The sequence below is a fragment of the Rhamphochromis longiceps genome, linkage group LG20 (assembly GCF_057381845.1).
Source record: "Rhamphochromis longiceps isolate RC_006_pf linkage group LG20, R_longiceps_female_GT1.1, whole genome shotgun sequence".
Taxonomy (NCBI): domain Eukaryota; kingdom Metazoa; phylum Chordata; class Actinopteri; order Cichliformes; family Cichlidae; genus Rhamphochromis; species Rhamphochromis longiceps.
The window spans coordinates 23,095,635-23,111,650 of record NC_140576.1 but is presented as its reverse complement, the minus strand read 5'-3'; the positions used below and the strand labels follow the sequence as shown (position 1 = coordinate 23,111,650).

The window sequence follows — 16,016 nt, the reverse complement described above, 5'->3', positions numbered from 1 at the left end:
TAATTATAATCTTATTTAAATATATTTCTGTTCTGAATTTTGTTTTTTCAGTGTTTAGTTAAATTCTCTAGTTTTTCTATTATCTGAGTCCACTGTAATCAGGGACATCACCAAGGGGGTCAGAGAGGGCATCGGCCACCCCCCAAAATTTGCTGCCTCCCCAGTGCAGCGGCCCTGACTGTTTTAACATCCTTTTCTCAGTCGATTAATAAGTTCTAATCTCTATTTTACTACGTGCATTCTCTCTATTGTTTGCTATAGCAATAATAATAATAATAATAATAATAATAATAATAATAATAATAATAATAATAATTACTAGGAAAAGAAACAGATTTAATGTAGGCTAAAACCACAAAAATATTGCATTGTTTTAAATAGTGTACACGCTCTTTGGCAAATGCGGCATTTGTAATGTCCTTTGTCTCAAATTGTGTTCAAATTATGAAACGCAGAAAGAGAAGAAGACATCACTGAATATTGCTATTCACCTATGGATAATTATTATCTCTATATATGGCTCTTCAAAGACATGCAGATACGCACATATGTGTGGGGAAGGAACCTAATTTCTGAACCAGGAGAATTATATATCCCTGTATGCGCAGTGAGGAGTCGGGGCTGCGGCGCAGCTTTGACACTCGTGAATACAGTAGTCTCAATCGAGGACATGGGACCCTGAAAGTATGGCGGATGCCGAGGAGCCGTAAGTCGTAATTGATGGAAATTATTATTTTAACGTAGTTAAATGCTGCACCTTTGTCAGCAACCCAACATGCCTAAAGACAGCTTTATTTTTTTCTTTCAGGGAGAAGAAAAGAAGGCGAATAGAGGACCTAACTGAGAAGTTAGTGACGAATCTAAATAAAGGTCTCTGGCAGCAGGTTTGCGTTGCTAAGTGAGCAGCGACTGCTGGGCCAGCAGATATGATCAAATCAAACATTTTACCATGCACGCAGGACTTACTAACCCACCATTATATGTTTCTATAAATCATCCATGTGAAACGTGAATCCAGTTAAAGTCTAGAGTTTATTGCAAGGGTCGAAGTTGCATTGCTCAAATCAGCTTTCTTGCAAGACCTATTCGGTCTGTTACAGCCTTGTGTCTGCTTCATATCGCATGCATTTTTCTTGCAACCCCTATATTTTTCTATCTATATCTATCACCCCTCACCTGGGTAATCACTGTCCTTGTAGTTAAATGCAACATGGATATGCAATCTTGAGACACTGATAGAGACCACTTATTATGTGTTCATCAACAAGCCTATACAGGAAATATAAGTGCTGTAATCTTAATGCTTTAGTAGATTGAAACCTGCTTTATGACTTTTATCTCTATCAGGTTTCTTAATATGAGAGTCCTATTCATTTTGGCTGCTCTTTTTAGTCTTGAGATAAGTTAGAAGAAGTGTAAGCATAAATTGTGTTGTAATACAAGTCCAGTGCATCTTGTTGTGTTGTGTTGTTTGCCCAGAATGGCTGTAGATAGTGGACACAGAGATGGTGGCTGCGATTGGGATGGTCGTTGGAATCATGTGAAGAAGTTTTTGGAGCGACCTGGCCCATTTACGCATCCTGACTTTGAGCCAAGCACTGAGGTTACATGGAAATGTTTTTTATGTGCATGCTTCATATATTTGACTGAATAAGCCAAACAAGATAAGGCTATAGCTGCACTGTGAGGTTAGAGGGTTTTTAAAAATCTTAAATACCATTCTTTAAATATATAATATTTTTTTCATACCAGTCCCTGCATTTTTTGTTGGAAACATGCAAGATTCTGGTGATCGGAGCAGGAGGACTTGGTTGTGAGCTGCTGAAAAATCTGGTAGGAAATAGCAAGCTTGAATGCACGTTTTGTTAAGGTTCATCATCAAGTGTAAATTGAACAAATGCAAAGTCTTTTTAGTGGTTTAAATAAGTTCTTACATAGTCTTTCTTTGCTTCAGGCCTTGTCTGGGTTTCGCCTCATTCACGTGGTTGATATGGATACTATTGATCCGTCCAACCTCAACAGGCAGTTTCTTTTCAGGTAGGTTTTTAGCTTTTTTAAATTTCACCATGGTTTAATACCACACAAGTACTGATTATGCACAGTGTTTCATATATAATCAAAACTGACGTGTCTCTATTTAGACCCAACGATGTTGGACGACCAAAGGCGGAAGTGGCTGCTGACTTTATTAACAGCCGTGTCCCGGGTTGTAAAGTTGTTCCGTATCCTTTTATTGACAATTTTCTTTAAAAACAACACGGACTGTGTTTACAATATATGACTTTTACTGTGTGCTGCTATCATGTTATCACCTTATAAATGATCTGCAGTCACTTTAAAAAGATCCAAGACTGTGACGAGTCTTTCTACAGGCGTAAGTGTGCTTTTCTTATAACGTGTAAACTTTAGCAGGTCTTACTAAATAGACGCCTGATAGTTTATTTTATTTTCAGAGTTCCACATCATCGTTTGTGGACTGGACTCCATCATTGCCAGACGCTGGATGAATGGGATGCTGGTACAAAATATAAATTAGTTGCAGTTTGTTTTTTGTTTTTGTTTTTTTTCCTTCAGGTTTTTCTTTACTCCCTTAAAGGGAGCAGCCAAAAGAAAGAGAGGAATAATAGTTATTTAAGAATTAAAATAGTGTGTTATTCAAATTTTTAAGTACATTATGAGATAGTGTCATACTTTGTCAATGCTGCACCGTGTATGCTTTCTCTTCTGCTAATAAAACAGATTTATGTGTGCAATTTATGATTGATTTGACCTTTTATAGATCTCCCTCCTGAGCTATGAAGACGGAGTCCTGGATCCTAGCTCCATCATCCCGCTCATTGATGGAGGGACAGAGGGCTTTAAAGGAAATGCTCGTGTCATTCTGCCGGGAATGACTGCATGTATTGACTGCACTCTGGAGCTGTATCCGCCACAGGTACTGCTCCCTTTCTTACAGATATTGATTTTCTGGTTTCACCTTAAAGATTTGTATATATTTTTCTGTTTTTAGTGTGCTCTGTGACAGAATTGTCTGCCAGCCTATTAACTTTTTACAAAGTTACATCTGGTGCTGTGTTGAGTGTGTCTGGGTGTGAAAAAGCAGTTGTGGGGAACAGGTGGTCCCTAATATTCCAATCTGCAGCAACAGCTGTTTGTTTGTTGAGGCTGAAAAGAACTATTTTAATTTGGAGAAAACTGTCACTTACATTCAGAGGATATAAAAAACAGCACTTAAGTAAGGTAAATAGAGATTTAATGGTTAAACTGATGGTTTAACGGTTAAACAGCTGGTAGCTAACAGTTTTTGACAATGTAGCTGTCTTAGTGTTGCATAGCGCATTTTAATCCTCGTATGCTTTTACTGATACTTGAAGTTTATTTTTGTTATAAGTCTTACTTACTTACCGGTGTGTTTTATGTGTTTTACCTCTTCATATCTTTCTAATGGTATATTTTTATCTTTGTAAAATCATTCTTCTTTAGTGGACTACTAAATATGTCCTGGCTATTCTGAATTCGCTTCATAGTACCAGGCCCATAGTAACAGCTTATAATGATCCTTTCAATGACTCGTTTTTGCATAGCATTAAATAAACATTTGTGATCCACAGATTAATTTCCCCATGTGCACCATTGCTTCAATGCCAAGGCTGCCAGAACACTGCATCGAATATGCCAGAATCTTACAATGGCCCAAAGAAAAGCCATTTGGAGGTACGCTAATATATTGACTTGGTAACCAGTAACACGTCATATAACCTGCCTTTGTTAAAATGAATACTAAGAACATGGGTTGTCTAATAGAAACAAGCTTAGATGGAGACAATCCAGAGCACATCCAGTGGGTGTTCGAAAGATCCAAAGAAAGAGCAGCAGAGTTTAACATTACAGGAGTGACATACAGACTGACTCAAGGTGAGCCTGGGAATCATTTGTTCAGCTCTATTGTGCTACATTTGAATTGTTATTAAAGTTGTATCTGTTTCTTATGTCACAGGTGTCGTGAAAAGGATCATTCCTGCTGTGGCTTCGACTAATGCTGTTATTGCTGGTATGAAAGTCCAACTTTTTAAGCTGGTAGCAGTGAAAGTGTTGTAATGTCTGGTGATGTAAAAGCAGCAAACATTCCTTAATTAAACATGCAGTTGTTAAAATGATGGTATTGGGAGATGTAGCGCTTGAAAAATGGTGGACATTTTTTAAACAACGTGTTTTGGTTTTTTAAACATATTTAGACTTGCAGCTAACAGACAGCTAATTGCTCTGCAGTTTTTAACACTGTGATCATTTACTACTGTACTTGGGTAGCTTGTTAACCTTAGATGCTAACTTTGCAGCTTAACTCGTTCACGTTTCATTCATTCACTTCTTTTGTTTTCTGTTTCTGTTCTTCGTAGCTGCCTGTGCAACAGAAGTTTTTAAGATTGCTACGAGGTTGGTTGTAAAAAGACATTTTGAGCCATTTATTGTAGTTAGCTGTTGATATATTTTTTTCTATTTTTCTCAACATAAACATCTCTTATTGTTTTTTGTTGTTGTTTTTTTTTTACCAGCGCCTATATCCCTTTGAATAATTACATGGTCTTCAATGACGTGGATGGACTGTACACCTACACATTCGAAGCAGAGCGAAAGGTTTGTTTTAGCTGTAACTGGCTTTTTGCCAGCTGTGTAATGTATGCTCACCGAGAATATTCAGTGTAATCTGAATTTTCATTGATTGACAGGAAAATTGCTCAGCTTGCAGCCAGGTGCCTCAAGATCTCCAGTTCCCTCCTTCTGCCAAATTACAGGAGGTTTTAGAGTACCTGACAGAGAACGCCTCTTTGTGAGTACTCAGGAAGAACATTCTGCTCTCGGATTTTTGACACAAATAATGATCGCATTAAGATTTATTTCATTTCTTTCCCAGACAAATGAAATCCCCTGCTATCACCACAACTCTGGAAGGAAAGAATAAGACGCTGTATTTGCAGGTAATGTATTAAACCAATTCTGGGAGGAAAAAAAAAATTCATGACTTGTATCGTATTATACACCACAGGTAACCTAGGATTGTATTTTTATTCTAGTCTGTTAAATCCATTGAAGAACGAACCAGGCCAAACCTCTGCAAAACTTTAAAAGGTAATAAGAAGCTGATAAGCTCAGATTCTTAGAGTCCATTAAAAGTTGCATCTATAACATGTAAATCATGCTTGTGTAACAAGTCTTTTTTTCTGATGTAGAGCTGGGCTTGTCAGATGGACAGGAACTGGCTGTAGCTGATATCACCACACCCCAGACGGTCCTCTTCAAGCTCAATTTTACAGCTTGAACCTCCATTACTACAAGCAGCACTGATGCAACTGGATGCAAACTGGTCTCATGACAAAGTTACTGGGACTTTTCAGTAGCACATTTGATATAATAATGTAAATATGATCAGTAAGTTCTCACTTGTCAGATAGTGTTGATGCTATATGAATATGGCCATTAAATAACATTGTTTTTCTATTAGTAATGTTGTTTACTACTTTGTCAGTTTGTCCTGTGTTGACCTACCCTGTAGCTACTTCCCCATCAAATTAAATAAAAATAATGATGTGCACTATACTCTAATAAAGTTTTATTATCATGTGAGACTACAGTTTCATCTCATTTATTTGATTTAGAAGTAAATGGCATTTTCTTTGGCAGCTTCTGGGTTTTAATTTGATGGATTTCTAACAACTGGATTAGATGACAACTATCACAGTATATAGACATGGTGCATTAAGCTTTTTAATCTAGAGGCACTTGGATTGTCATGTGTTTTATGATTAATTCTATAACAACTGAAAAGTTCATATGAAATGCAAAAATTTGTTTAGTATGTTTATTTACGTTTTAACTCTCCCTAACTATGGAAGTGGTTGTTGTCTTTATATCTTTCCAAATTCCCATGTAGTAGACAAACTAAGACATCAACACTCATCACTGAAGGGAGTTCACGCTCTTCTTTACTATTGGCTACTATTAGCAGTACTAATAGCCTGGCAATAGGCTAACATTTGCAAATCAATGATTGCGCGACAAAAAGGAACAGTCATATACCGTAAAACTCATTATGGTGTTGATATAAACACAAACTGATAGCTGCTCCACTTAATCGTTATTCTTATCTTAATCACTATCCCGTTTTTTTTTTTTTTAAATCTCGGTTTACATTGTAACATCGTGGAAAGACTGTATAAATATATATTGTGGGATGTTTTACCCTTTGCAACCTATTAATTAAGAACATTCTTCAAACCTAAGAAGATAATATCCTGATAATATATTTGACAGTTTTTTTTTCTAGTTAAAAGACAAAAAAAGGTGGAAACGAATAAAACAAAAACAGGACTCTGCCCTCCTCAGATGCAGTTTATCCTCTCCGTTCACTGTGTGACAGGATGTCGATACTCACTTTAAGCTTCTTATGGCGCTAATGAAAGTGGCCACATATTGCTCGGGAGACAGATGGCTTGTGTCTTGATTAAGATTTAATTTTCCTGACGGGAATAGCTGACAGGCTTGTCCCGCTGTGTTCACAGAGCAACACATCTCTCACATCGCATCCTGGCTGAAAGGTACAGTGTAACTCCGGGGAGAGCAGATGATGTGTGAAGGTGCAGCTTTTCACTTAGCCGGTGTGTTGACTGTAATCTATATCAGCTGCAGGCTCCCCCCCTTCTTCTTCCCTTTTCTCGCTCTGATTCGTGCCTCTTCAGAAAGTGGAGAGTAACATTTGCAGCGAACTTTACCAACCTCGCTGAACCGATGTGATGCGCTTGCTTTTAACACCGACACTGATGATGACTTCAGCAGCGGTTCATTATACACATCAGTAACCTGAGCACAAGTAAGTAGGTGAATTAAGAATTTATCCATCAAGAAAAATTCAAATTCCAGAAGCAAAACTGATGTAGATCGTTTATGTGAGATCGCATCACTAGCAGTGTTGGTTCAAATACTAACAGGAAGAAAAAACAAGTTGAGTGTATGAATATATAGATATTCGTTTGTTTGTTTGTTTGTTTTCAGAAATGATGCATTAAAAGACACGACTTAAATGGAAAAAAGGGAAATTTCCCTCACTAAACTAAAACTGATTGCCGGTATTGTAGTGTTTACTTTTCCCACACATTTTCTGTAGAACATTTTAAACTGTCTACTTGACAAATGAATTAAGAAAGTAATCCACAGTTAAATCAATGATGAAAATCATGCTATAATGGCTATAATTGGAGCCTTAAACTTTATATGAGGGGGTTTAGTGATGAATGAAAATGCCTCAAGCCATCTAGCGCAATGATGCATTGCTTGATGCCACATTGCTCTGTATAATTTATTGCTGTAATTTGACATAAAAGTCCATGTCCCACTTTATTTTTTTCTGTGCCTCATGTGGAATACAGCTTGTTTTGGAGGAAGTGTTTAGCTTTGCACACAGAGCCGTTCACAGCTGAAAGGATAATCTCAGAAATGAGTGCAAGGACCTACTCTCATCTGCCTCTCATCAGGCTTTTGTTGGCATTTCTTTGATTTGCCTTGGCTTAGCTTGGTGATGTCAGAGTCATAATCGAGCAAATAGATTCTATGATCTGGAGGACCACTTGTCAGAGTGAGAATATATCAAAAGAGTTTAATATTGTATTTTGAATTTGTTTAATGAAAATTGTCTCTTAAAGTTTGCATGAATATTTTTTTTTGTGCAGACACTTGAAGATGAAGATGAACATAAGGACACAAGCATTACACTGGGGTCTCCTCCTTTTGTGTATAATGAGCCTCTGCATCCAGCTTGTGTCCAGTGGCAACCAAAGCTCCCGAGGAAAGACAGGTAAGACCCAACCAGACCATTGGCACCCCCAGAGGAACTCATTATGGCTTTTTGGTCACTATTGTGTTGGTCTGGTAGACAGTTAAAGGCCCAGTGCCACCCTAAGGCATGAGTGCTAAACCCTCACAGACTTAATTGTTGTCATCTGGTAAGGAATTGGAGGCTGCACATGCTCAAATACAATAATATTTCATACTGTTGTGAGTGGGACTTGCTATTTCACATTCTTATTTTCTTCATCACAAAAACAGCCATAGAGAGTAACTGCCTGATTTGAACATCTTCCAGTCTTTACCGTTTAGAAAGAAGAAAAGGCAGTTCTTGCTCTGCTCTTAACACAAGCATAATTGGGAAAAATTGAAGTTAAAGTATTACAAACAAATAAAGTAAGTCTTATATGGTATATGTTTTTAATGCCTATTTACAGTCTTTTGTTGTTGTTGTTGTTGTTGTTTGTAATGTTAGGGTATAACATCCCAACACGTTGGACTATTGGTAGTTCAAAATCTGCGGAAATGCAGACTTGTGGAAAGTTTGCATAAAGGGATCCAAATGTCTGATAGGAGAGAGCTCCCATCTACTTGATGATTTCAAATTGGGACAGTCCTAAACCTCTCACGGTCTGAGCAGGAAGGTGCATCAAAGCCTGTGAGTCTGTGAGTGTAGAGACTGGGACTAGGCTAAGCTTTTGCAACGAGATCCAGAGAAACATTTTTGCTATTTTATTTTATTTTTTTTAGATGTAAATATGTTTTCATGTCATACAGAGCTTCATAGTATGTCTTCAGAGTTCTAAAGTAGTGATTCTGTAGAACATTCCCTCCTGAGGTTATGAATTCGTTAAACCATATCAGCCTACTGTAGTTTGACCAATTTCCAACCTAGAGGTCAGACACCCTCTAAGTGGTCAAATGTGTGGTTTGTGAAACATATTAGATTTAATTTAATTTTAAGATTATGCTATAACATTAATAGTCATGTAAACAAAGATTACAATTAGTCTTTTTTTATGATAGCAGATCATGGATCTGACCAGGTACAAGCAGACAATTATACAGTTGAACTGCCACATAGAAACTGTTTTTGTGAGGGCTCAAATGAAGAAATGATTGGGAAGCACTACTTGAATCTAATTTTTAAGCTTATACAGTGTTATTCAATATGATGTAACAAAGAAGTAACTATTGACCTCTAGCTGTCAGACAAATGCAGCTGAATAAAAAGGGCATATTTGTGACTGAAATGCTATGGAGTAGAAGTCCAGTACAGAAGAAAATGGATACATTTCAGTGAAGTATATGAATTTCTACTTAAGAAAATACACTCACAAACAACTGCAATGTTAAGCCCTAAACCCATCTCTATGTTTTGAATAATTTTGCATTTGGCATGAGTGCTTTAATTGTAGTCTGATTTAAAACACCGTTTAATTATGAATTTCCAAATCCTGCAGGTATTGTTGACCATGGAGCCAGCCTGACACCTTTGTTCAAAATTAGCAATATTCATGCCTTTTTTGTAGGCTTGTTTCTCCTGCTCTCGAGCACCCCTTAAACTGGAAGTTCAGTTTTAAGTGCAGCAGAATGACTCATCAGTGATAATCCCTAAAAGCAGCATTCCTTTATGCAGATTTCTGTGCAGAGATGCAGATGCTGCTTTGAAATGTCTGCTCGTGTTCTTTATTATGCTAATTTCTGATAATGTGAAACATGAAATTAGCTTACTGAACATAGTGATAATTGCTGCTAATATGTTTGCAGCATTTGAAACCCCACCCCCCTGCCTGGTGCATGAGTGCTGGTGCATTTCCTCCACTTGGTGGTGCTGTAGCTTCAAAAACAGCAAAATTAGGTTTAATCAATAAGAACTAAACTGTTTTCTAACTGTAACAAAAGATTAGATCTCAGATGTCATTAAGCCTAGAAGTGATTGCCTATAATTCTGTCATTTTTAAAAGATTAAAATCAGCCAGGCTGCCGCAACCTGCACGCAAAACTCAGCGTAGAAGATTGGTATCATTCCCTTCAAAATTTCTTTCTCAGGGTCATCACAGGAGAGGACAGGGACTTGTGAAGTGGTTGCTGCTCATCGCTGCTGCAACAAGAACAAAATTGAAGAACGCTCTCAAACTGTCAAGTGCTCCTGCTTCCCAGGACAGGTAGCAGGGACAACAAGGGCTCTGCCCTCTTGTGTTGAAGGTAATATTACTAGGACCCTCTTTCAGCTCTCTTAAACTGAAATATTTCCTCATGACATGCATGTATTACAGGTCAGAGTAGAGTTAGTTTCACTGGAGTCCACTAATACTGAGGCATTTAAGAATCATAAGAGTGTGACATTTGACTGAGATGCTTTTTCCAAACAAGGCCTTTTTTGAAGTCCTTTTGTCTATAAAGTGACCTTTTGCTGTGTTCGTCTCCCCCTCCAGCCTCTATTGTGCGACAGAAATGGTGGTGTAAAATGGAGCCGTGTCTGCAGGGGGAGGAGTGCAGAGTCCTCCCTGACCTCACTGGCTGGTCATGCATCTCTGGAAATAAAGTGAAGACCACAAAGGTGAGCAGAGGGCCTGCAATAGTCTGAGGTTACATCGACACAATAACTTTTTCATCTTAAAACAATGTTTTAAACATTATTCACCCAAATCAATATTTTAGTACAAAATCAATTTCACTTAATGCATGCATACTTGTATCACACTGATTAGTTATATACATACTGGATATGTATTTTGCTGGTGTAAACAGGAAGCAGAGGATTCAGAGGAAAAAGCAATGGCAAAAAGTTGCTTTGACTGATAATGAAATCAGTCCAACAATAATGAAAATGTTACAGAAAGTTGTTGCAAACCTAATATGGTAATGGAAAATTAGTCCATCTTTAGTGGAAGCCATACCAAGCCAGGAAAGATCCATCCATCCATCCATCCATCCATCCATCCATCCATCCATCCATCCATCCATCCATCCATCCATCCATCCATCCATCCATCCATCCATCCATCCATTCATCTTCTTCTGCTTATCCAATTTAGTGTTGCGGGAGAACCAACATATGAAGGATGAAATCCTATTATTTTGGGCTAACTGTAATATTTTGACTTAATTTTGTGATGTAAAAACCCACTCAGTAAGTGTACATCTATAATATTGTTTCTGCCAGTTTAGGACTATTCATAGTTCTGGAATTTACAAACTAAAACTGAGTCTGTAATGTCTATCTATGTTCTCAGTCATCCAGCCATGCTAGTCTTCAGCGTTTGAAAAGAAGGCAGCCGGACTGATTCTGTATTATTTCCCAAATTCTACATTTACAGCTCTGTAGCGCTCCCTAGCGGTTGTAAAAATTACATATTTTAAAATGAAAATAGATTAGTGTGGGTGCACCCAGAGTCACAGTGGAAGCAGCCCTACAAAAGAAATAACACATAGTGACTTTAATTTCATACATGGTATTTATAGATGCTTAAATACAGTCGCACAAAAAAATCTTCTCCATTTTCACTGTTCACTTTCATGCAAACAGGGTCTGACAAACTTGTGAATGCTCATCATAAAGCTTTATTTTAGTAAGCACTCCTTTGATGCTCAAAGATTCCAGAATCAAGCATAATCACTGCTCCCAGTGCCCATATCAACCCCTTTGCTTGCACCAGGCACAGTGGGCTCAGAAACCCTAATTCTATAATCTGGTGAATGATGGGGCCAAGAGGACAAACATGAAATAAGCTGTGAACTAATACCAAAGCAGTAAAACCCATGTAATTAAATCTGACGACCAAAGGAAACCCCACTGTATTCAAATAAATAAATAAATAATTAAAATGCACATTCTCAGAAGTTGCCTTTTTGATCAGCTGTATTCTATAAATGATTCATAGTAGAGAATATTTTATAGTGAGACAGGGAAAGTGAACACATGCAGCATATAGAAAGTGATCATTGTCTACAGAAGTCATGTGATCATCAGATTATACTCCCAACAGAATAGAACAAAAGCACATACTTTTGTCCTTTTTGCTAACCCCTGCATTTGTTACTGTCACTGAGCTTTTTGAGCCTTTTGCTCACAGATCGGGCATACAGTTTAAAACACTTTACTGGCTGCTTTACTTTAGACAGTAAATAAAAACACACTGCTCACTTCTGGTTTAGCACTGTGGATTTTGCTGTGGAAATTAACAGCTGTCTCAAACAGATTTTTATCAGCAATATGTAGTGTACGCTAATGAATTTGCTTCCTTGTTCACTCATTCACTTCTCTGCATCTAATGGATGCTTAATAGCTTAGTAAGCAGTAAATTGAAATTATGCGCACTTAACATAATTTTACATCATCATTGACAGCTGTTTGCAAATTCTTGAGATAGAGAGTATTTCTCTTATCGCAGCACCACACGCTTTCTTAGAATTTGGAGAAATTCAATCCCTCACAAGCCATTACAGATACTCAGCTATGATTGGGGTAATGAGCGGAGTTTAACGAGGGATAGATTGAAACTAGAACAAATTCGACAGTATTTAATTTGCTTTTCAGATGTACTGAAATCATTGTGATGGAGAAAAATCAAAATGTAATTTTCTTTCATTTATGTTTCATTTTCAGGTGACACGGTAGCAAGACAGAAGCTCCAGCTAATCAGTGCAAGCCCATACTGGTCTGCCTCGGTCAACTTAAATAACATTACACTGTGAGGATAGTGAATGCCCCGTCAGATGGAGCACAGAACAATATAGATTTAATTAGATATGGCTCAGCTTTGCAGAAAATCATAATTTTAATTTGCTTTGTCTTGGAACAATTTTGGTTTGTGTTAATGCCATGGCGTAGAGAATCTATTAGCAATTGACCTGGGATAAAATGATGCAGCACCTTTTCCAATCCAAATGAACAGCTTTTGCAAAAGTCTATCATTGTGTTTTGCGCTTGATATTCTGGGCACATTGTGATGCACTCAATCAAAGTTTGGATGGGTCTGCTGGCAGACACTTAAAAAGAGATTTTGTGGATTTTCAGGAGGCAGAATGTGAATCCAGTCAGTGGCCTGTGACTCTCTCAAAGCAGAAGCCAACAAATTCTGAGAAATTTATTATTATATAGCATTTGTAGACAACCCTGTCTCTTAACTTACTCTGAGTTTCATAAGAGGTCCGCTCCCTTTCCACAAAGAAGCACTCTCTCAAACACGGCACGAACACACACACACACACACACACACGCACACACACACACGCACACACACGCACACACACATGACTATGCATACACAAAGGCTGCTTTTTGACTCCACTGGTTGGACGGGCCACCACCTGCAAGGCTGTGATGGCATGCACACAAGCATGAAGCTCTGATGCAAAACAAGGACTGTTTGAAATGCTAATCATGGGGAGAAAGGGGAGAGAAAAGAGAAGAGGTTCTTCTTCACTGCTGAGAGTCTTTACATCATGCTTTTTTTTGTTTCTGTTTGTGCTCCTGTGGAGGGGACTATGCTTATAGTAATGATGGGAAACACTGACAGTTCTCTGCCTTGAAGCAAATCGTAGCCACTAACACAACACAATGTTTACCTTTATTACCACTTCATCACTTGTCCTCTTTATATAAATAATATTCCTTCTGGACCCACCTCGATTGCCTCTCTTTTATCTCTTGAGTTCAGGCAGATACTTTGCAATTTACCTTTGAAATGAAGGGACCAAAAAAAAATGAAAATAAAAACACAAATACAGTAGCTGCAAATCATTCCAACTTCCAGCATTAGACTTGCATGCATAACAACCGCTGCAAGTTGAAAGCAGCTGAACTCAACATAAGACGTTTATGCATGATTTATATTTTACATGTTATTGTTTTAGTAGTGACAAGAGTCTTTGATAGGTTTGTAGCTTGAACCCATCTGCTGGAACGTTGAAGACAATATAATTACACTGCAAGCAAGACGCAAGTAGGCAAACTTCTTCATGGTACTCGTGCACGGGAGAGAACCAGACAAACGCCGTTCCTTCGCTTGACCCCAGTAGCTCTCGTCCGTCCTCCCGTAACACTGTCCTTTTATTGAGGTTACATGAATATGCATAGGTTCATTAACATACGACGTCTACATACAAACAAAGAGTACCGTGTGTGTGTGTGTGTGTGTGTGTGTGTGTGTGTGTGTGTGTGTGTGTGTGTGTGTGTGTGTGTGTGTTGCTGATCAAAGGGTCAAACATCCTTGGTCAGGAAGAGGGTAGCCTCCCCCTCACCCTAGATGGTTCATCCTAGATAACACGGTGAGGAAGTCCTGCAGTTCATCTAAACAAAGAGCACTTAGACTAGAACAGACGTAGCTACGTTAATCCTACCATAAAACAATAAGACACGGTATGACCTCTCATGCTCCCAAAGTGCTGTCTAATACACACAAAGTTTGCAGACTATCAAGGATCAAAACCTCTACCAATCTACAACTAATTACAAAACTCTAAGCATATATAAGTAAATATTTCTAAGCATAAATGACAATCAACAATACAAATCTAACAGTCTTCACTGAAAGGTCTGAAACTCAAGTGTTTACACGTTGGCTATTTTGTAAGCGTTCAGGTTTAATTCTTCCTTAACTCTTGCAGTGCTGTGAATTCATTTTACGGGATGCAATATGTAAATCTAAGATCATGTAGCGATACAGTATTCAATCACGCTGGATGTTTTTTACTGGTTTTAGATGACAGTAGTATCTCATGGAATCTGTAGTTCAAAAGTTCATCTCCTTTGTGTTTCTTCTTTTCCTGGAAATTGTTTTTATAGCTAAGAAAATAATTCAGAGGATAGCAGTGAGAATAGAAACATAGGGCCTTTGCAATGCTTTCCAGATGTAGATTATTATATGCATACATCTTAAGCAATGAATGTCGCATACAGAGCTCCATATGCCATGTTTATGTTGATCTCATCGAGGTATTTAGGGAATACCACCTTTCTTTCTTTCTCAAATTGTTCTTTTTTCATGAGCTTGCACTTAAATGTGCCTGATGGGACGTTTTGAGATTCTTCTGATTTTGAGATTTAGATTTCTTTATTTGTGACACAAAACCCTTCTTCTAAATCACTCTAAATGTGATATGCTTTTGAGTATTTTGTAGGTTCACTGGCTAGTTTTTAACCATTCTGACAGCAGTATTACAAAACTGCAGACCTTGTAAACTTGTCTGACATAGTTAGGACAAAGTAGGGTGATGGTGCTTTAACATTTGCCATTTGCACTGTTTTTGTATAAAAACTATAGGTGCAATAACAGAAACCATTTAAAATGTAATGCAATACATTGTACAACTGTTATATATGGCTATACTGAATGAATATACTATACAGTCGAGTTGGGATTTAGTGCATTTGTTCAAGATATACAAAAGAGTCCTACAGTGATCTGCAATATTTATTTGTTTAATTTAGCTGCACGTATAACTCAAAAACTCCAAACATTCTGTGGTAGTAAACACAGTATCATGGGGGTTTTGGAGTGTCAGACTGACAATATATGCAATCAGAAGCTACTACCTCAGGCATTAGAAACAGAAATTATCGTTGCAGTCACAACAGTTTTTAATAATTTGTCACTCTTGATTTTGTTCAATTTTGACAGCCGACGCTTCTCTCAGTGATGCAAACTCTGGGAATAAACCAAAAAATATTTATTTACTCTCAAACCCTTCAGAAATATGGATTGTGAACGCTATCTTGTTAAAGATGCTTCTCAGTGACTGATTTAACTCCTCAGGCTTGAACTGAAAATGAAGTTTACTCACAGAAAGATCACTGGAAGTTAAACCAAGGAGCTGGTTGAGTCCCACGGGAGTCTTTTCAATGTTCTTGCTCATTGAACCACATTGTACTTTTTGAATTTAAAATAAAATTGTATTTTTAAAGTTCCATAATTCCCAAACTGTTCTTGAACTGTTTGTGAATAAATATTTAGAATGACCAGGAATTAAAATGGAAAAAAAGACACATCTGCTGGGAATCCCTACAATCTGCTGCATCTGTACTTTTTCAGAAAAAATACAGGATTGAACTGTCATGAGTTTACATTGTAACATAATGTTTTGTCACGTACTGTTTGGTCATATTTTGTGAAGTAAGAGATTTGGTTTTTAAAAATTTCAACAGGAACTAACTTAGTGTAAAAAAAGTTTGA

The 16,016-nt window shown here is 37.6% G+C and overlaps 2 protein-coding genes across 3 annotated transcripts; both read left to right on the top strand.

Annotated features, from left to right (window-relative positions):
• The first annotated feature begins 616 nt into the window (after positions 1–616).
• LOC146645333 (NEDD8-activating enzyme E1 catalytic subunit-like) lies at positions 617–5,624 on the top strand. 2 transcript variants are annotated; one of them, XM_085394487.1, is made up of 18 exons: positions 617–706; positions 809–847; positions 1,480–1,603; positions 1,753–1,833; positions 1,955–2,037; positions 2,142–2,222; positions 2,331–2,374; positions 2,454–2,518; positions 2,780–2,935; positions 3,612–3,714; positions 3,805–3,915; positions 3,998–4,051; positions 4,398–4,434; positions 4,554–4,635; positions 4,728–4,828; positions 4,913–4,976; positions 5,073–5,127; positions 5,229–5,624. In XM_085394487.1, exons 1-18 carry the CDS (start codon positions 687–689, stop codon positions 5,315–5,317), a joined length of 1,389 nt encoding a protein of 462 aa, XP_085250613.1. In that variant the 5' UTR covers positions 617–686; the 3' UTR covers positions 5,318–5,624. The 2 variants fall into 2 exon arrangements, with proteins under 2 accessions (XP_085250613.1, XP_085250614.1); XM_085394488.1 differs by having other exon boundaries at positions 670–706; positions 809–870.
• Positions 5,625–7,724: 2,100 nt separating this feature from the next.
• LOC146645332 (chemokine-like protein TAFA-4) lies at positions 7,725–15,513 on the top strand. Its single transcript, XM_085393455.1, has 4 exons — positions 7,725–7,846; positions 9,889–10,044; positions 10,275–10,399; positions 12,449–15,513. Exons 1-4 carry the CDS (start codon positions 7,732–7,734, stop codon positions 12,458–12,460), a joined length of 408 nt encoding a protein of 135 aa, XP_085249581.1. The 5' UTR covers positions 7,725–7,731; the 3' UTR covers positions 12,461–15,513.
• The last annotated feature ends 503 nt before the right edge of the window (positions 15,514–16,016 follow it).